Source organism: Callithrix jacchus, chromosome 9 (assembly GCF_049354715.1).
Source record: "Callithrix jacchus isolate 240 chromosome 9, calJac240_pri, whole genome shotgun sequence".
Lineage (NCBI taxonomy): Eukaryota > Metazoa > Chordata > Mammalia > Primates > Cebidae > Callithrix > Callithrix jacchus.
In genome coordinates this window covers 112,673,511-112,693,148 of record NC_133510.1, presented here as the reverse complement: position 1 = coordinate 112,693,148, position 19,638 = coordinate 112,673,511, and the positions used below count along the sequence as shown (strand labels likewise).

At 53.7% G+C, this 19,638-nt stretch overlaps 1 protein-coding gene across 4 annotated transcripts in view; it reads left to right on the top strand.

The window, feature by feature from the left end:
- TRPV4 (transient receptor potential cation channel subfamily V member 4) overlaps window positions 1–17,962 on the top strand; it is a 50,308-nt gene extending 32,346 nt beyond the window's left edge. The window contains exons 5-17 of one of the 4 annotated variants that reach the window (XM_035257543.3): window positions 726–866; window positions 2,545–2,843; window positions 4,935–5,114; window positions 5,549–5,593; window positions 7,156–7,314; window positions 7,617–7,709; window positions 8,023–8,096; window positions 8,809–8,974; window positions 9,196–9,262; window positions 13,290–13,606; window positions 15,126–15,253; window positions 16,624–16,745; window positions 17,274–17,962. In XM_035257543.3, the coding sequence (XP_035113434.1) occupies window positions 726–866; window positions 2,545–2,843; window positions 4,935–5,114; window positions 5,549–5,593; window positions 7,156–7,314; window positions 7,617–7,709; window positions 8,023–8,096; window positions 8,809–8,974; window positions 9,196–9,262; window positions 13,290–13,606; window positions 15,126–15,253; window positions 16,624–16,745; window positions 17,274–17,431 (1,949 nt within the window). In that variant the 3' untranslated portion in view covers window positions 17,432–17,962. The remainder of the gene's footprint in view (window positions 1–725; window positions 867–2,544; window positions 2,844–4,934; window positions 5,115–5,548; window positions 5,594–7,155; window positions 7,315–7,616; window positions 7,710–8,022; window positions 8,097–8,808; window positions 8,975–9,195; window positions 9,263–13,289; window positions 13,607–15,125; window positions 15,254–16,623; window positions 16,746–17,273) is intronic. The other 3 variants (XM_035257544.3, XM_035257545.3, XM_078337237.1) reach the window with 3 other exon arrangements.
- Window positions 17,963–19,638: the final 1,676 nt, after the last annotated feature.

The window sequence follows — 19,638 nt, the reverse complement described above, 5'->3', positions numbered from 1 at the left end:
AGCATCAGGAAACTTACCATCACAGCAGAAGCGGGAAGCAAACATGTCCTTCTTCACATGGTGGTAGGAAGGAGAAGTGTGGAGCGAAAGGGAGAAAAGCCCCTTCTAGAATCATCAGCTCTCTTGAGAACACACTCACTATCACCAAAACAACATGAGGGTAACTGCCCCCGTAATTAAATTCCTTTCACGGGGTCCCTCCCATAGCACATGGGGATTATGGGAACTACAAGGTGAGATTTAGATGTGGACACAGAGCCAGACCGTGTCAGTTGGCCAGGCTGGTGTTGAACTACTAGGCTTTAGCGATCCTCCTGCCTCCGCCTCCTGAGTAGCTGGGACCACAGGTGAAAGTCACCAAGCCCAGTTAATTCTTAAAATTTCTCCTATGTTGTTCAGGCTTGCCTCAAACTCCTGGGCTCAAGTGATCTCCCTCCTCAGCCTCTCAAAGAGCTGGAATTACAGGCATGAGCCACTGTGCCTGGCCTCCTCTCGGATTTTAAAGCATCTTATGAATCTAAAAAGTTCTCACCCTCAGGATTCCACACACTGGTATCCTGGGGAATATCTGAGGGCCCTATTTGCTGCCCTTGGGTGTTGCTGGGCAGGACTCTACCTGCATCCTCCACCTCAATTTCTATATCCTGCACCCCACACCCACCCCCAGCAAGCCTGGCTGGGTCTCTGCTCCGCCAGGTCCCTGGATGACTGTCCCCTGCCCCCAGGTCAGACGGCCCTGCACATTGCCATCGAGCGCCGCTGCAAACACTACGTGGAGCTCCTCGTGGCCCAAGGAGCTGACGTCCACGCCCAGGCCCGTGGGCGCTTCTTCCAGCCCAAGGATGAGGGGGGCTACTTCTACTTTGGTAAGGAGAGGCCTGGTGGGGCTGACAGCATGCTGGAGAGGCATGGTGGGAGATGGCGTGGTACTGGTGGTGTCTGCAGCCCTGACCATCCCCCAGACACCCAGGGCCACTCTGCCATGGGCACAGGCAGCACTCTGTCAGTCTTGGTCACGGGGCCCTGGCCTCTGAGGTGTAAGTGCCATGGGAGAACTTGGAACCATGGAGCTGGATTCAAATCCTTATTCCAGCCAGGCATCGTGGCTCACACTTGTCATCCTGGCACTTTGGGAAGTCAAGGCAAGAGGATCGCTTGAGGCCAGGAGTTTGAGAGTAGCCTGGGCAACATAGCAAGACCGTGTCTCTATTAAAAATTTTAAAAATGGCTGGGCGTGGTGGCTCACACCTGTAATACGAGCACTTTGGGAGAACAAGGCAGGCATATCACCTGAAGTCAGAAGTTCAAGACCAGCCTGGCTAACAACATGGTGAAATCCCATCTCTACAAAAATACAAAAATTAGCTGGGCATGATGGTGGATGCCTGTAATCCTAGCTAGTTGGGAGGCTGAGGTGGGAGAATCATTTGAGGCGGAGGCTGCAGTGAGCTGAGATTGCGCCATTGCATCCCAGCCTGGGTGACAGAACAAGACTCTGTCTCAAAAAAAGAAAAAGAAATTTTAAAAAATTAGATGGCATGGTGGCATGTACTTGTGGTCCAGCTGCTCGGGAGGCCGAGGCTGGAGGATCACTTGAACCCAAGAGTTTGAGGCTGCAGTAAGCTGTGATTGCACCACTGCACTCCAGTCTGGGCAACAGAGCAAGATCCTGTCTTTAAAAAGCAAAAAGAAAACAAGAAAAAAAGGCAAATCCTCACTCTGCACTCTCCAGGAGTGTGACCTCACTTCTCTGAGCCTCCCCAGCTGTGTGGTGGGAATCACGAGAGGCCCTTGGGCTGTGATGTCAGCACCCAGCTCTGTATTGTCTGTGCCCTTTTATCTGGTTTATGCTGGGACCAACGGTCTCATCACCAGGCCCAAAGTCTACCACTGCTATTGTCACCACTGGTCTCATGAAATAGTTTGAATTTTGCCCCTGCTTAAAGGCACTCCTTATGTGCAGCTCAGGGACAAAAATCACACAAAGAATTCCATCATCAGCCGGGCACGGTGGCTCATGCCTGTAATCCCTGCACTTTGGGAGGCTCAGGCGGGTGGATCACTTGAGGTCAGGAGTTTGAGGCCAGCCTAGCCAACATGGGGAAATCCTGTCTCTACTAAAAATACAATAATTAGCTGGGTGTGGTGGTGTGCACCTGTAATCCCAGCTACTCGGGATGCTGAGGCAGGAGAATCGCTTGAACCTGGGAGGTGGAGGTTGCAGTGAGCTGAGATTGCATCACTGCACTCCAGCCTGGGTGACAGAGTGAGACTCCGTCTCAGAAAAAGAAAAAAGAAAAAAAGAATTCCATCATTGGATGTGTCCAGTCCCTCACAGCTTCCAAGTAGCATGCCTGTACCCTTAACCAGCTACCCTGCATCTCCCCGGCCTCACCCAGAGAAACGTGCAGTTCATATCTGCTGCTGGCCCTGTCTCCGTCGTCACCCTCAGAGTGCCACGGTGTCTGCCCCGCAAGCGTCTGCAGGCAGAGCCCCACCCCAGGCCCCCTTCGCTGACCTCCCCCCCTCCACCCTGGCCCGCAGGGGAGCTGCCCCTGTCGCTGGCTGCCTGCACCAACCAGCCGCACATTGTCAACTACCTGACGGAGAACCCGCACAAGAAGGCGGACATGCGGCGGCAGGACTCGCGTGGCAGCACGGTGCTGCATGCGCTGGTGGCCATCGCCGACAACACGCGGGAGAACACCAAGTTCGTCACCAAGATGTACGACCTGCTGCTGCTCAAGTGTGCCCGCCTCTTCCCCGACAGCAACCTGGAGGCCGTGCTCAACAATGACGGCCTCTCGCCCCTCATGATGGCTGCCAAGACGGGCAAGATTGGGGTGAGTGTGGGCGGGGGCACAGCTGATCCACCCACTCATACCCCTCCACACACACACAAGGCTCTGCTGCTGGGATTCATCATTAATATGTGAATGCACCTCCCAACATGTCAACACCAGTGTGTGAATGTACCAGCTCAGGAGCCTGCTGTGGCTCCCTGGTGTAGAGCCAAGCTGCTTAGCTTCATCCTTGAGACTTTCACTTCATGTCACCCTATGGGATGTTCACCACCCCACTCCCACCAGCCAGGATGAGCCACTGATAGGAAACTGAGTTGCAGGGTCCTAGCGCAGCAGTGGTTCCAGCTTCAAGGCTGCTGAGTGGCCCTGTGCCAGTTCCTTTCCCTCTTCGGGCCGCACAGTATAGGGCCTGAAGGGTTTCTTAGCTTCAGGACGGTTATTTTGCCGGATGATGACCTGAATCCCGGCTTCTACACACCAGATGCCAAGAGCACCTCCCTTTACACTTGTGACCACCAAAAATATCTCCAGGCCATTGCTGAATTGTCCTCGGGGCAGCGTCGCCGTGATTGGGAACCAAGTCTTGAGTTCCCTAGAGGGAGGAGACCGGTCCAAGCCCTCCCACTTCCTAGTGTGTGACCTCAATGACCAGCCTCTGCCTCCCTCTCTTCTATTCCTTTTGCATCTCCCTTTTCTGTGCCTCAGTTTCCTTGTCTATAAAATGGGGATATAAGAGTGCCCTCTGGTGTAGTGTCATGGCAGTTAAATGAGGTGATCCACATAAGGCTCTTAGGGAGGAGACGGGGAGAGGCAGTAAATGCTCAGTGAATGGGGGGTGGGGACTATTACCTGGCGGGCATGGTGGCACATGTCTGTAATGCCAGCTAGTTGGGAGGCTGAGGTGGGAGGATCATTTAAGTCCAGCCTGGGCAACATAGTAAGATCCCAAATAAAAATAAACAAACAAAAAATAAAAATAAACATTCAGCAAAAATTACTAAAATTGTGATTATACCAGGGTCGTGAGGCAGTATAAAGGCTCGGGTTTAAATCCTGACTTCAGCTGGGCTCAGTGGCTCATGTCTGTAATCCTAGTACTTTGCGAGGCTGACATGGAAGGATTGCTTGAGCCCAGGAGTTTGAGACCAGCCTGGGCAATATAGTGAGACCTCATCTTTACAAAAAATAGAAATAAATTAGCCAGGCACAGCAGCATCTGCCTTTGGTTCCAGCTACTTGGGAGGCTGAGGTTGGAGGATCACTTGAGCCAAGGAGGTTAAGGCTGTGGTGAGCTGTGATAGTGCCACTGCACTCCAGCCTGGCCAACAGAGCCAGATCCTGTTTCAGAAAAACCCCTAAAATCCTGGCTGGGCATGGTGGCTCATGCCTGTAATCCCAACATTTTGGGAGGCTGAGGTGGGTGGATCACCAGAGGTCAGGTGTTCGAGACCAGCCTGGCCAACCTACCGAAACCCCATCTCTACTAAAAATGCAAAAATATTAGCTGGGTGTGGTGGCGAGCGCCTGTAATCCCAGCTACTCGGGAGGCTGAGGCAGGAGAATTGCTTGAACCTGGGAGGCGGAGGTTGCAGTGAGCCGAGATTGCGCCACCACACTCCACCCTCAGTGACAGAGCAAGACTCCATCTCAAAACAAACACAAACCCCAAATCCTAACATTGCCCCATGAAACCGCATGACCTTGGTTAACTCCTACCTCCTCTCTGTGCCTCAGCCTCCCTGTGTGTAAGCCAGGGAAGGAGGAGCGATAACAGGAAGGACCGCAGATGATTGGCAGTGTTATAATTCACATATTATTAAGTTGGGCTCATTGCTATTTTAAAGGCATGAGGAAGATATTCATTACAATTAAGATGGTGAAAGCTCGCCTAGGTCCCGTCTGGCTCCAGCTGACTAGTTATGTGGCTTCTGGAGCACCCTTCATTTTTCCCAGCCTCCACGTCCTATCTGTAAACCAAGACTATAAGAGCAAGAATTAAGATGAGGAAGGGAGGGGTCCTCCGGCAGCCGGGGCTCAGCTGTTTTCTGGGGAGGTGTCACGTGCTGAACTGGGCTCAGCCCCGGGGGCCTCTCCAGTGTGAGACCCTGACCCTCCTGGTCCCCTGTGCAGATCTTTCAGCACATCATCCGGCGGGAGGTGACGGATGAGGACACACGGCACTTGTCGCGCAAGTTCAAGGACTGGGCCTACGGGCCAGTGTATTCCTCACTTTATGACCTCTCCTCTCTGGACACTTGTGGGGAAGAGGCCTCTGTGCTGGAGATCCTGGTGTACAACAGCAAGATTGAGGTGGGCATCAGGACGGGGCATGGGGTGCAGGGAAGGAGGGGCCAAGCTGGGATGGGACTTGGGCGGGGCTGGGCTGGGGGAGAGAGCCCAGGCCTCTGGGCCCCAACATGGTGGATATGTTGGCTGAGTGCAAGAGGAGGTGCCAATGAAGTGCCCAGAACAGTGTCTGGCATGTGAGGAAATGAGCAAGGCTTGTGGGAAGGTGGGCTTTTGGGGCAGATAGGACTAGCTTGGGATCCTGGCTCTGTAACTTACATGCTGTGTGTCTCAACTTCCTTGTTTGTGACCTGGGGATAAGGACTGTGCATATACCGTGGGGTTGTTGGGAGGACCTGAGGTTAAGTTTAGAATGGCCTGGCACAGAGTAAACATCGTCAGCTATTAGCATTCGTGGTTGCTATATGAACTTTTGAAAGCTCTTTTTTTTTGGCCAGGCATGGTGGATTATGCCTGTAATCCCAGCATTTTGGAGGGCCAAGGTAGGTGGATTGCTTGAAGCCAGGAGTGTGAGACCAGCCTGGGCAATGTGGTGAAACCCTGTCTATACAACAAACATAAATAAAAATTAGCTCGGCCTGGTGGTGCGAGCCTGTGGTCCCAGCTACTTGGGAGACTTAGGTGGGAGGATCACCTGAGCCTGGGGAGGTCCAGGCTGCAGTGAGCTGAAATCACATCACTGCACTCCAGCCTGGGTGTCAGAATGACCCTGTCTCAAAAACAACAACAAAAACAGAAAACTCCCAAGCATTTTGTTAACTTTTTTCCCCACTTAGCAGTATCTTGTGAACATTGTTCTGCACTTTCAAATGTTTTTTGGTAATTCTGTGGCTGCATGTAAATATGCCATGTTCAAAGGAATTGTTCTGTTTTTGTTGCTCGTTTGGGTTTGTTTATGCCTTTAACCATCAGAAATAGCATGACAAGAGCCTCTCTGTGGCTTCGTTATTGCACACATCATGATTATGGAGAAACTCAAGTCATTCCAGGGCTAGGAAGCTGTACAAATGGAGCAGAAAATGCTGGGGACTGGGTGTAGGTGGTCTCCCTTCTAGCCTTGTCCTGTGGCTTACTGGGCCTGTGAGCTTGGCTTCATTGCAAGACCTCATTTGCCTCATCTTTTGAATTAGTGACCAACTCGATTTACATTAGTGGTGGCAGGAGGTTTAGCATCTCAGGTGCAAACTGATTGATTGGTAATGTCTACCCAGGGAACTGTATAAATATGATTGTGCAGGGCTCAATTATTGATGTCTGCCCTGGGTTCAGAATTGGAGAATGGTGGTGAGTCAGTCATTTATCATTTTTTGGCTAAATTTCCCAATCCTTCTCTCTGAATCAGAATTCCTGAGGATGGAGGCCACTATTTATACATGTAGGCAGCTATATGGATGATTTTGCCAGCAGCTTGGTCTATCCACAGATTGGAGTTTGGAAACCATGAGAATACGTGTCTTTTTTTTTTTTTTTTGAGAAGGAGTCTCACTCTTGTGGCCCAGGCTGGAGTGCAGTGGTGTGAACTCGCTCACTGCAACCTCTGCCTTCCAGATTCAAGTGATTCTCCTGCCTCAGCCTCAGGAGTAGCTGGGATTAGAGGTGCCTGCCACCAGGCCTGGCTAATTTTTGTATTTTTAGTAGAAATGGAATTTCACCACATTGGGCAGGCTGGTCTCAAACTCCTGACCCCAGGTGATCTACCTGCCTCGGCCTCCCAAAGTGCTGGGATTCCAGGCATGAGCCACTGCGCCCAGCCTGAAAACAAACGTCTTTTAAGGGACTTTCCAGTTCTGAGTCCTGTGATGGTAAAATAGGGTAGAAAGGTACATTGAGGCACAATTGGGCAGATCCTCAAACGCTGAGTGCAGGACCTTGGGGCTGATTTTCAGTGTCTGACCGGTTCCCTGTGAATCCTTGAAGGCAGCTGAGGAATGAACAGAAAGAGAAAGCACTGCTGGGGCGGGAGGTGGTGGGAGGCACACCCAAGGCAGCCTGCCTGGACCCCCCCACCTCGGGAAGGCAGCCCCAACCACCCTGCCTCTCACAGAACCGCCACGAGATGCTGGCTGTGGAGCCCATCAATGAACTGCTGCGGGACAAGTGGCGCAAGTTCGGGGCCGTCTCCTTCTACATCAATGTGGCCTCTTACCTGTGCGCCATGGTCATCTTCACCCTCACCGCCTACTACCAACCGCTGGAGGGCACGGTGAGTACCTGGGGACCGGGCAGGGGCTGGGGCGGGCACCAGGCTGAGTCACTCAGGACTGGGGCACAACCTCGTCCTTCTGATTTCCTGTAAGAGGAAATGGAGGTTTAGGAACAAGTTGGGGAGGTGCCCTCCAACATCCCGGGGTGGCCCTGAGCTGGGAGGAGGGAGACTCAGGAGAAAGAGAGTGATAGAGGGGGCTCCATGGGATCCAGATGTTTTGGGCCTGGGGGAACATCTGGATCAGGGGCCCGATGTCGGAGGGGCTGGGTGAGGACCTGTGTGCCCTTGCTGCTCCCCAGCCGCCGTACCCTTACCGCACCACGGTGGACTACCTGCGGCTGGCTGGCGAGGTCATTACGCTGTTCACTGGGGTTCTGTTCTTCTTCACCAATGTGAGTGCCTGGCCCCTGTGCCCCCACGCTGCCAGCCTTCCTATTCTTCCTGCACCTCTTTTCTCTCCCTCTTCTCTCTCTTCCAAATGGTCCTTCTCTCCTTCCTCCCTTTATTTTCCCCTTTCTCTTCTTCTACCTCCTTCAACCCCATGTTCTCCATCTCTGCTTTTTCTCCTTTTCTAACAGGAAAGAGTCCTTTGTCTTTTCTCTGTACCGGCCTCTGCCTCCCTCTCTTCTATCCCTTTCTCTGTCTCCTCTCCCCTCTCCTCTCCTGCTGGCCCTACCCCTTTCATGTGCCCCCTCTGTCTTCCAGATCAAAGACTTGTTCATGAAGAAATGCCCTGGAGTGAATTCTCTCTTCATCGATGGCTCCTTCCAACTGCTATAGTGAGTAGAGGTACCTGGGCTGGCAGCTTCTGGGTGAGGAAGGTGGGGTTGGGGGGCTAGGTCATCCGGATTCAGGAGAGAGGTGATTCTATTAGAAATGAATGTACCCAACCTGGGCAGCTTTAACCCAAAGTCAGGACAAAGCCATAAACAATAGAGTCTTCTGGTTATAGAAAAATTCTGATTGCTAGGGATATACATATGGATAGAATTATACACCATGGCTAGAATTAATTTTAATCTCTTATGCTGGTGAATGATTGCTAATGTTTGCCCGAAGTGCCATGTTAAGAATTTTGTGCCTGTGTCTGTGTTTAGTGGGAAAGAGTTGGGATTGATTAATGATGTCTGCTTGGGACACAGGATGAGAGAGTTACTGCGTGTGTTACCTCTTCTGCATTTCTCGTAGAGTTGGAGAACAATGAAATTTACCTAGCCGCACAATCTCCACTGAACTAAATCTTTCTTTAGCAATTCCAAGGGGCATCACTTCGGGATCTTGTGGGGCCTCAGGATTAATTGCCAACTAATTAAGTGTTCTTGTTAACAGCATGCTGGGGAACCCTGCTAATCCACTTAGTTTCTTTTCTGGGGGTCCAGAAGGCATTGGGTAGTCCGATACCCTGGAGGGCTTGGGGGCATGTCTTCCCCTCCAGAGCCTCATCGTTCCCTCTCCCCTCTGGCCTCTCTTGTGGTCTCTGCTGTGCTGCAGCTTCATCTACTCTGTGCTGGTGATCGTCTCAGCAGCCCTCTACCTGGCTGGGATTGAGGCCTACCTGGCCGTGATGGTCTTTGCCCTGGTCCTGGGCTGGATGAATGCCCTTTACTTCACCCGTGGGCTGAAGCTGACGGGGACTTACAGCATCATGATCCAGAAGGTACGGGCTGGGGGGACCCTCTCGACTCGTGCGTCCCTTGAAGGAGCCACACATACCTCACGCATACCTTATGCACCTGCAGACCTGAGGATGCTGGGTACCGTGGGGGCAGGAGGCATGGTCTGGACATTGGGGTTGGGCCAGGGTGGAGATGGAGGAATTGGGAAAGTGAGAAACCACGTGTCTCCTCTTTGCCTCCATAATCCCGCTGGGGTCTTTAGATCCTCTTCAAGGACCTTTTCCGCTTCCTGCTCGTCTACTTGCTCTTCATGATCGGCTATGCTTCAGGTGAGCTCTGGGTGCTCAGGTGGGTCTGGCAGGGGTGGGGCAAGGACGGGAACAGTAGCCATGATGTACTGGGGACAATAGCAGCCTTGCTGAGTTCTTTTTTTTTTTTTTAACTGAGTTTACTCTGTCACCCAGGCTGGGGTACAATGGCATGATCTCAGCTCACTGCAACCTCCTCCTCGCAGGTTCAAGCAATTTTCCTGCCTTAGCCTCCCAAGTAGCTGGGATTACAGGCACCTGCCACCATACCAAGCTAATTTTTATATTTTTAGTAAAGACAGGATTTCACCACATTGGCCAGGCTGGTCTTGAACTCCTGACCTCAGGTGATCTGCCCACCTCGGCTTCCCAAAATGCTGAGATTGCAGGCATGAGCCACCATGCCACCCCTGAGTTCTTATTTGTATGCCAGGAACTGGACTACGTCCGTCCTTGCCTCCAACAAGCCTGTGAGCTAAGTGTCTCTATTATCTCCTCTTGTAGAAAAGGAAACTAGGCTTAGGAAGGTTAAATAACCAGCACAAGTTCAAAAGCCAGTGAATGGTGGCCAGGTGCAGCGGCTCACCCTGTAATCCCAGTACTTTGGGAGGCTGAGGCTGGCGGATCACCTGAGGTCAGGAGTTTGAGACCAGTGTGGCCAATAGGGCGAAAACCCGTCTCTACCAAAAAATACAAAAATTAGCCAGTCGTGGTGGCAGAGACCTATGGTCCCGGCTACTCGGGAGGCTGAGGCACGAGAATCACTTGAACCCAGGAGGTGGAGGTTGCAGTGAGCCAAGATGGCACCACTGAACTCCAGCCTGGGCAACACAGTGAGATTCTCTCCCTCCCCCACCAAAACAGCTAGTGAATGGTAAAACTGGAGTATCTGCCATTGCTACAAAGGAAGCCACCTAAAGCTTAGTGGCTTAAAATAGCACCCACGTATTATTATTATTATTATTGTTTGTTTTTTTGTGGCAAAGTCTCACTCTATCACCCAGGCTGGAGGGCAGTGGTGCTCTCAGCTCGCTACAACCTCTGCCTTCTGGGTTCAAGCAATTCTCTTGCCTCAGCCTCTCCAGTAGCTGGGATTACAGGCATGTGCCATCACACGCGGCTAAGTTTTGTATTTTTGGTAGAGATGGGGTTTCACCACATTGGCCAGGCTGGTCTTAAACTCATGGCCTCAAGTGATCCTCCCATCTTGGCTTCCCAAAGTGCTGGGATTACAGGTGTGAGCCACCGTGCCTGGCCAATTTATTATTGCTTATGAGTCAGTGGGTCAGCTGGGTGGCCGTGCTGCCCTGGGCCAGGTTTGGCCGGTCCCAACAGGCTCTTGTGCTTTTGGTCAGCTGGCAGGCCGGTTGCTGGCTGACCGGTTGCTGGACTGGGTTATAGGACTTTGCTATCTTCCACATGGTCCCTCATCTCTGGCCATCTAGCTTGAGCCTGTCCACATGCTGGCCTTAGGGTTCCAAGAACATGAGTGCAAGTGTTCGAGGACACTTCCTGGCATGGCATCACTGCTGCCCTCACTCTGTTGGCCAAAGCAAGTCACAAGGCCAGCCTCAATTTGAGGGATGGGGAAATAGACGCTACTTTTTTTTTTTTTCATCGTTATTTTTGGTCGAGACAGGGTCTTGCTATGTTGCTCAGGCTGGTCTTGAACTCCTGGGCTCAAGCAGTCCTCCTGCCTCAGCCTCCCAAAGCGTGGGATTACAGGTGTGAGCCACCACATCTAGCCTAGACTCCACTTCTTGGTGGGAGAAGCTGTAAAGCCACATTGAAGGGGTATGGATACAAGGAAGAGAAAATTTAATAATGAAACTACCAGCCCAGGTATTTTTTAAAGACCAACATCAGCTACCTTTGCTATGCCTTCTCCGTGATGTCATGATGTTACTCGGAAGCATTCTGGGACCTCAGTGGCACTGTCCATGGGGGAAGGACCAGGGACCAGGGCTGGAGAAACTGACCAAGTCCTTGGGCTGGTCCCTGAGGGGTGGGTGATCTGACATCAATGCCCAGCATCCAAAGGGGAGTGGCCAACTTGGGTGGGACCGGCAGTATTCACATCTGAGCAGGTTTGTCTGGGAATGGACCTGGCACAGGAATCTGATGATGGTGATATTTTAACCTAAGATGGTGGCCAAGGCTCTATGTGAATTATTGGGGGAAAGTGGAATTATAGTTTTCACTGCGGAAATAGGGACAGGGTACGGCTTTCCCCTCCCAGGGATTGCACTGGAAAAACTAGACATGTCAAGGGTTCAACATCGGTTTGGAATTCAGGTCAGGGATCCTAGTTACTGAAACTGAGGAGAAACAAGGGTTAGAGCAGCAGCTCAGTGGTCGGTTCGGTCGCAGGGCTTCTTCTAAGATGCACTAGACCTCTGTTCTGAGGCTGACATGATAGAAACAGGGCACACACGCTGCTTTTCCCACACTTTGGTGCCCATGGCAGACAGTACTAATGGATCACAGGACCATTTTTCTGATGAGTACAGACAAGGTCTCAGAATCCTTCTGAACACGGTGTTTCACCAGTCACCATACAACTGAGGAGCATTCATGTGAGCTGAAATCTGCTTCCTCTAATCCCTGGTTGCATGCACTATGACATTCTATGCCCCAGTGACTGATGGGGCCAAGCCTTCTTCATGCTCCCCTCCCTGGCTGGTTTAGGGACAGGTTGTTGCTGCCAAACTGCGTTGAGAAGGAAGCTGAAGCTTCACCTGGGCTTGGTAGGAAAGGAGAACCATGACGAGTTTGGGATGTCTGGAGCAGGAGAGGCCCTGTAGAGAACACGGCTTCGGGGACAATCAGGGTGGTGCCTGGTTTCAGCTTCCACTTTTCCTCTCTGGGTTGGGGGTGGAGTGGGAAACTGTCAGAGAGAGTCTGCCCCTGGGAATAGGGGCATTCCAGAACCCCCGAGATCTCTGAGAATGGTAGGCTGCATTAGGATTTCCCAATACTTTTTTTTTTTTTTTGAGATAGTCTCACTCTGTCTGCTAGGCTGGAGTGTGGTGGCGCGATCTCAGCTCATGGCAACTCCATCTCCCGGGCTCAAGCGGTTCTCCTGCCTCAGCCTCCCAAGTAGCTGGGATTACAAGTGTGCGCCACCACGCCTGGATAATTTTTGTATTTTTAGTAGAGACAGGATTTCACCATGTTGGCCAGGCTGGTCTTGAACTCCTGACCTCAGGTAATCTGCCCACCTCTGCCTCTCAAAGTGCTGGGATTACAGGCGTGAGCCACCATGCCTGGCTTTCCAACACTATTGACATTTGCGACCAGATCATTCTTTGTGGCGGGGGCCATCCTGTGCATTGTATGGTGTTGGGCAGCACCCTGTCCTCCACCCACCTGATGCCAGTAGCACCCCCACCCCCAGTCATAACAACTAAACATGTCTTTAGACATTGTCAAATGTCCTTTGGGGGGGAAACTGACACCCTCCCTGGAGTAGATCCTGAAAACCTGTTCCCTCCCGGTAGCAGGGAACCACTAGGTTGTGTAAGGAGGGGTGAACCATCCCAAGCTGGAAATGAGCAGGTTAAAACTCCCATGCTGATCAGTAGTTGGACTGCACCTGTGAGCAGCCACTGCACTCCAGTCTGGGCAACATAGCAAGACCTCGTCTAAGAAAGACAGAAAGGAGAGAGACAAATGAGGGGGGATGGGGGGAGGGATGGAGAGAGAGAGAGAGAGAGAGAGAGAGAGAGAGAGAGAGAGAGAGTTCCTCTTCATTATTTGCAAGAGTTTATGGAAAGAACAAAGGAGAGAAGAGAGAGAAAAGGAGGGAGAGAGAAAGAGAGAGACAGAAAAACCTCTCCTTAGCAGCAAGACTTTATGGACCAAAGATGTCAAAGGCTTTGGGATCAGGAGGACCTGGGTTGGCTTGGCTGATGTGCAGGGTGACATGGGCCAGCATGCTCCCCTCGTCAGGACTCAGCTTTCCCCTTCAGCAAATGAGAATGACTCCCTCCACCTCTCTGCGCGTGTCCTAATACTCAGTGACTGCCCCTCCCCGTCCCCCGCACAGCCCTGGTCTCCCTCCTGAACCCATGTGCCAACATGAAGGTGTGCAATGAGGACCAGACCAACTGCACGGTGCCCACTTACCCATCATGCCGCGACAGCGAGACCTTCAGCACCTTCCTCCTGGACCTGTTCAAGCTGACCATCGGCATGGGCGACCTGGAGATGCTGAGCAGCACCAAGTACCCTGTGGTCTTCATCATCCTGCTGGTGACCTACATCATCCTCACGTTCGTGCTGCTCCTGAACATGCTCATCGCCCTCATGGGCGAGACGGTGGGCCAGGTCTCCAAGGAGAGCAAGCACATCTGGAAGCTGCAGGTGAGGCCCCAGGGCCCCCGCCACACCCCACCCCACCGGCTCCCCCGCCCTTCCAAGGACACTCACCCGATGCTTCCTCAGCCTCTTCTACTCTGGGCAAGCCACGTCTTCTTATTCTGCCTCCACTTTCCTGTCTGTAAAATGGGCATCAGAGGCTGCTGCTGACTTCCCAGAGCTACCTAGTGGATTTTGAGGTGGCTTCTTCCCTGGCCAGCAGCAGTGGGCTCAGATTCTCCTTGTGGTCCAGCTCACAGGACATAGTTGGCTCCACTCAGCTTGACTGAGTGATTTTCGCTGGCTCTGATGGCACTCAGTGGGCATTAGCGTTTCAGCAGGGGTCCCATGCTGAGCCCAGGGCAGTTTCTGTGCTCCGCCACTCCAGCGCAGGGATGTCTGAGTTCTCACGGGGGTCTTTAACTAGCAACCCTGAGCGTGCCTCATAGAGGAGAAACCAGTGGGGCCACGGGCCACCTTGCCTTGGCCCAGGGGAGCTGCAGCCTTTACATCCCAGAAGCTTTCTCTGCAGTCCTGGGAAGCACAGGCACTGGGCTCACATCCCTCCCAGGCCAGGTGCAGCCTAAGACCTGGTGTCCTAATAAACAGCGCTGCTCCACGGCCCAGGAATGCAGTGCCCATGTTTCCCTTGACTGCATTTCAGGGTAACGGTGCAGTGAGAAAAAAAGGCCCAGGACTGGGTCTGAGGGAAACAGCTCCGGCCTGCTCTTAACCTTGATCTGTATTGCTCACTTCACTGGGCCTCAGTTTCTCCACTGGGCATTACAGGACGCAAACTGGGGCTGCCCACAGTAGTGTGATCTTGGCTCACTGCAACCTCTGCCTCCCAGGCTCAAGTGATTCTCCAGCTTCAGCCTCCCGAGTAGCTGGGACTAAGGTGTGCACCACCACACCTGGCTAATTTTTGTATTTTTTGTAGAGACAGGGTTTCACCCTGTTGCTCTGGCTGGTCTTAAACTCCTGAGCTCAAGCGATCCGCCTGCCTCATCTTTCCAAAGTGCTGGGATTACAGGTGTGAGCCACTCCATCCAGCCTCAGACCATTATATTAAAAAAAAAAAAAAAAAAAAAAAGAAGTGCTCAATTTAAAAATTAGGAGATTCCCTATGAAAATCCAGGTTTCTGGCTTTTCTTGAAAAGGTGGAAGCCCCAGGCAGTGCAGGGTCCGCATTCCCACCTGGCAGCCACCCCTTTACACAGGGCATTTGCTCCCAGGTTTGCCTCGGTCTCCGCCCCTCCCTCATGTTTCCCACACTGAGTGGTGAGTGCTGTGTAAGCGTCTGGGGTTTGGGCTGAAGACTTTCTGCATCTGATCCTGTTTCACCCATTTATTTTCCTGCCTGCCACCTGTGCATATTTGAGTTTTAATAAATCCCGTTTCTATGGGGTGGTCTAAACGCCTAGTTCTTGGCCCACCCTGGCCTGTTGTTTCATTTCTGCCATCAGAGCGGCAGGTGCGGGCTGCGAGGCTCACCGGTGTCCCTCCTGACCCTCCCTCCCCGCAGTGGGCCACCACCATCCTGGACATCGAGCGCTCCTTCCCCGTGTTCCTGAGGAAGGCCTTCCGCTCTGGGGAGATGGTCACCGTGGGCAAGAGCTCAGACGGCACTCCTGACCGCAGATGGTGCTTCAGGTGAGGCTGGGGAGTGGGATGGGGCGGGTGGGGTGGGGTGGGGTAGAACAGTCCCCACTGGATTGGGGGCCCTGGTGCTCCAGCGTCATCGACCCATTGCAATTTCCGGAGCCACTGAGGCCCTGAGAGGCCCAAGCAGAGTTCATTTCTAGCAGGTGGTCTTAGGCAGCTCGGCCGCCTCTCTTAGCCTGTTTCTTCATCTGTGAAATGAGACAATGGTAGCTCGGGCTTCTAGGCTGGCGGTGCAGGTTAGACAGGTCAGCTCGTGAGAAGTGCTCAGCCAGTGCACGACGTGCACTGGGAAACCACAGGCTCCTCTGTCCCTTGCTCAGAGGAAAACAGAGACTTGGATGGTGGGTTCATCTCAGAGCTTCACCCTCTGTCTACCAAACAGTGGGCTGGGCTCTAGTGCCTTGGGTGAAAGGGGAAGCCGAGGAGTCTGCAGTTCCCAGCACTCCAGACCTCAGCCAGCCTGTCTGCAGAGTGACTCCATGTTCCAGGGGCACAGGGTGTGCCAGCTTCTTGGGGGAACCTCTTCATGAATCTTTTCTTTTCAATTGAGTCATTCTTTGTAAAGTGGTTGTCAGCATAGAGCATAAGCAGAATGTTTGGAGTCAGGCAAAGTCAGTTTCCTCATTTGGGAAATGGGAGCTTCTAGGCCAGCCAGTCCATTCAATTCCCTTTTTTGTTTTTAGAGACAGGGTTGCTTAGGCTGGAGTGCAGTGGTGTGATGGTAGCTCACTGTAGCCTCCAGCTCCTGGGCCCAAGGGATCTTCCCACCTCACAGCCTCCTCATGCCACCCCGTTCAACCAGTTTTTGAATTTTTTTGTAGAAATGGAGTTCTTGCTATGTTGCCAAGGCTGGTCTCCAACTCCTGGCCTCAAGCAGTCCTCCCACCTTGACCTCCCGAAATGCTGGGATTACAGGCACGAGCCACTGCACCCAGCCTCAGTTCAGTTTGAATCTAAAGCTCAAATCCTGGCCAAGTGTGGTGGCTCAAGCTTGTAATCCCAGCACTTTGAGAGGATGAGGCAGGAGGATCGATTGAGGTCAGGAGTTCAAGACCACCCTGGGCAACATGGGTGTGGAGATGTGTGTGGTGGTGTGAGGCACCACGCCTGGCTAAGTTTTGTATTTTTAGTAGAGATGGGGTCTCACCAAGTTGGTCAGGCTGGTCTCAAACTCTTGACCTCATGATCCGCCCACCTCGGCCTCCCGAAGTACTGAGATTACAGGTGTGAGCCACAACGCCAGGCCTTGTTATGTATATTTTACCATAATAAAGAAACAGGAGGGTGTGCTGGGGATGGTGGCATGGGAAGCGTCTCTGGGAAGGGCTCTCCATGACCCTCCGCTCTGGCCCCTCCAGGGTGGATGAGGTGAACTGGTCTCACTGGAACCAGAACTTGGGCATCATCAATGAGGACCCGGGCAGGAATGAAACCTACCAGTATTACGGCTTCTCACACACCGTGGGCCGCCTCCGCAGGGGTGAGTGGTAGGACGGGTGCAGAGGGGAGCCCCTGTCCATTCTCACCGCAAATTTGCTTTGAGCAGTCCTGCCCCTTTCCAGGACTCAGTGTCCACGTCTGCCGAATGGGAGCGTGTGCCCCTGAGTTTCCTCTGCTGCTTGTAAATGCCCAGGGCACCTCACCTACATGGCTTTGTCCCGGCCCTCTCTACTGTGAAAGGAGCTGGCCTGCAGAGGGAGGATGAGCTCCTCAGCCATCCCCATATGGAGAAAACCTTCCTGTTTGTCTAGTGAGCCGTGAGCGTGCGAGACGCAGCTGGAGAGGATGTAGGCGCTCAGGGCTTTGGCTCTGGCCTTGAATCCTGGTTCCTCCATTTACTCCTGGGGAGGCGCCTTGACCTCACTTGAGCCCATTTCCACCTCTGTAAAATGAGCATAGTCACACCCCCGCTTCAGGCCACTGTGGAGTGCTCAGTACACAGCAGGCGCTCCATGTATGCTTGCTGTCTCTCCGCCCCCCACCCCCATCTGATGTGCTCTCGGTGCAGATCGCTGGTCCTCGGTGGTGCCCCGCGTGGTGGAACTGAACAAGAACTCCAACCCAGACGAGGTGGTGGTGCCTCTGGACAGCATGGGGAACCCCCGCTGCGACGGCCACCAGCAGGGTTACCCCCACAAGTGGAGGACTGATGACTCCCCGCTCTAGGGACTTCGGCCCAGCCCCAGCCTCTCCGCCGGCCCATTTCTAGTCCACCCGCATTTCAGCAGTGCCTTCTGGGGTGTCCCCCAACGCCCTGCTTTGGCCCCAGAGGCGAGGGCCCAGTGGAGGTGCCAGGGAGGCCCCAGGACCCTCTGGTCCCTAGGATCTGCCTCCCCGCTCCAGGATGGGGGCTCCCGGCTGCCTGTCTCGCTCCTGTGGAGTCACATAAGCCAACGCCAGGGCCCCTCCACCCACAGGGCTCAGGCCCTGGCCCCTGCCTCTCCTTTATTTATTTGCTCTGCTCTCAGGAAGTGGCATGACCCCTGCCCCAGCTGGAACCTGGCAGAGGCCTCAGGACCCCGTTCCAGGTGCACTGCCTGGCCAAGCCCCAGCCCCAGCCTGAGCTGTACGCGCCACCATGTGCGGCAGCATGGCAGCTTTGCAAGGGGCTGGAGCCCTCGGCGTGGGGCCGTGCCTTCTGTGTGTTCTGTAGAGTGTCTGGGATTTGCCGGTGCTCAATAAATGTTTATTCATTGATGGTGGAGATGGCGGGATGATGGTGGGGGGATGGTAAAAGGCATGAGACGACAGCGAGGGCGATGGAAGAGCTAGGACATGCCTGGGGGGAGGCAGGGGCAGGGGTGAGAGCGAAGGCAGAAGTACTGACCGGGAGGCACTGAGAGTGTTGGTCGTTGGGGCTGGACTGGGTGGTGGTGGTGGTGCTGGCCTGAGAGGTGGTTGAGATTAGCATGGCTGTGGGGAAGATGGGGTGGAGGGAGGGGAGGAGAGTGACACTGGCGGGGGTAATAATGCTGGTTAGGGAGAGTCATGTTGGCAGGGGGAGAGTGACGCTGGTGGGGAGGACAATAGTGCTGGCTGGGGATAATGATGCCCATGGGGGCAGTACATTTGGGCAGGGGTGAATAATACTGGCTGGGGGTTGACGATGCAGGTGCGGGGACTCTGGTGCTCGTCAGGGGACAGTGATGCTGCTGGGAGGACCATCCTGCTAGTGGGGAGGATGGAGCAGGCGTGGCAGTGGGGGAGCCCCAAGTGTCAGCTGGGGTGTTGGGTGTGTGTGTCGGCTGCTGTGGTGAGGTGGTGCGTTGGCAGTGCTTGTGGAGCTGGGGTCAGGTCGGGGGGGGGGCTCACGGTGCTGCGGGGCTGAGTGGGATGGCGCCTCCTCGGGGACTGCCTGCCTGTGTCTGTCCACGGGGCCGTGTGCCACCCTGAGCTGTGAGCCATGAGCTGGAGGTGAGGCTGACCGTCTTCCCTTCTGTATTAGTCTGTTCTCGTGCTGCTGATAAAGACATACCTGAGACTGGGTAATTTATAAAGAAAAAAATGAATTCACAGTTCCATGTGTCGGGGGAGGCCTCACAATCATGGCAGCAGGCGAAAGGCACCTCTTACATGGCAGCAGGCAAGAGAGAAGAGAGCTTGTGCAGGGAAATGTCCGTTTATAAAACCATCAGATCTCATGAGACTTATTGACTATCACAAGAACAGTATGGGAAAGACCCACTGCCATGATTCAATTACCTCCCACTGGGTCCCTCCCAGGACACGTGGGAATTGTGGGAGCTGCAATTCAAGATGAGATTTGGGTGGGGACACAGCCACACCATATCACCTTTCCAGGGCAGCCATTTTCCCAGGGTCACATCCAACATGAGTCAAGCTCCCAGGCAGCTCCAGACCTCCTGGCATGAGGAGGGACCCCACAGCCAAGGAAGCCTCAGCCAGCTACAGTTTCCCATGGCCTCCAGCTCCAGGTCCAGCCTTAGGCTGCGATCTCATGTCCTTCTAAAGCTTCGGTCAAGAAGACCAAGGCCAAGGGCAGCTCAGGGGAAACAGCAAGGGCTTGGACTGAGCAGACCTGGGCTTGCACTGGCAACGGGTTACTTGGTCCAGGGAACATCGGTTGAGTCACTTTACCTCTCTGGGCCTCCACCTCTTCATCTGTCAGAAGGGAGAGTCAGTGGCAGGAGCGACACAAGTCTGCCAAGCTCCGTGAGGACTGGGATTACCACCAAGGCCGGCCAGGGGGCTCCAAGCCCCCACCTCCTCCTCCATTGCTCTCCAGGAGCCCGTGGCACCCTATGGTCCAGGGGTAGCCCAGCCTTTTCCAGGGCTCTGTGCTTTCTCATCTGATCCTACACCCAGACAGGGTCCTCAGGCAGCGCCCTCCGCAGGCGTCCCCAGAGCCATTC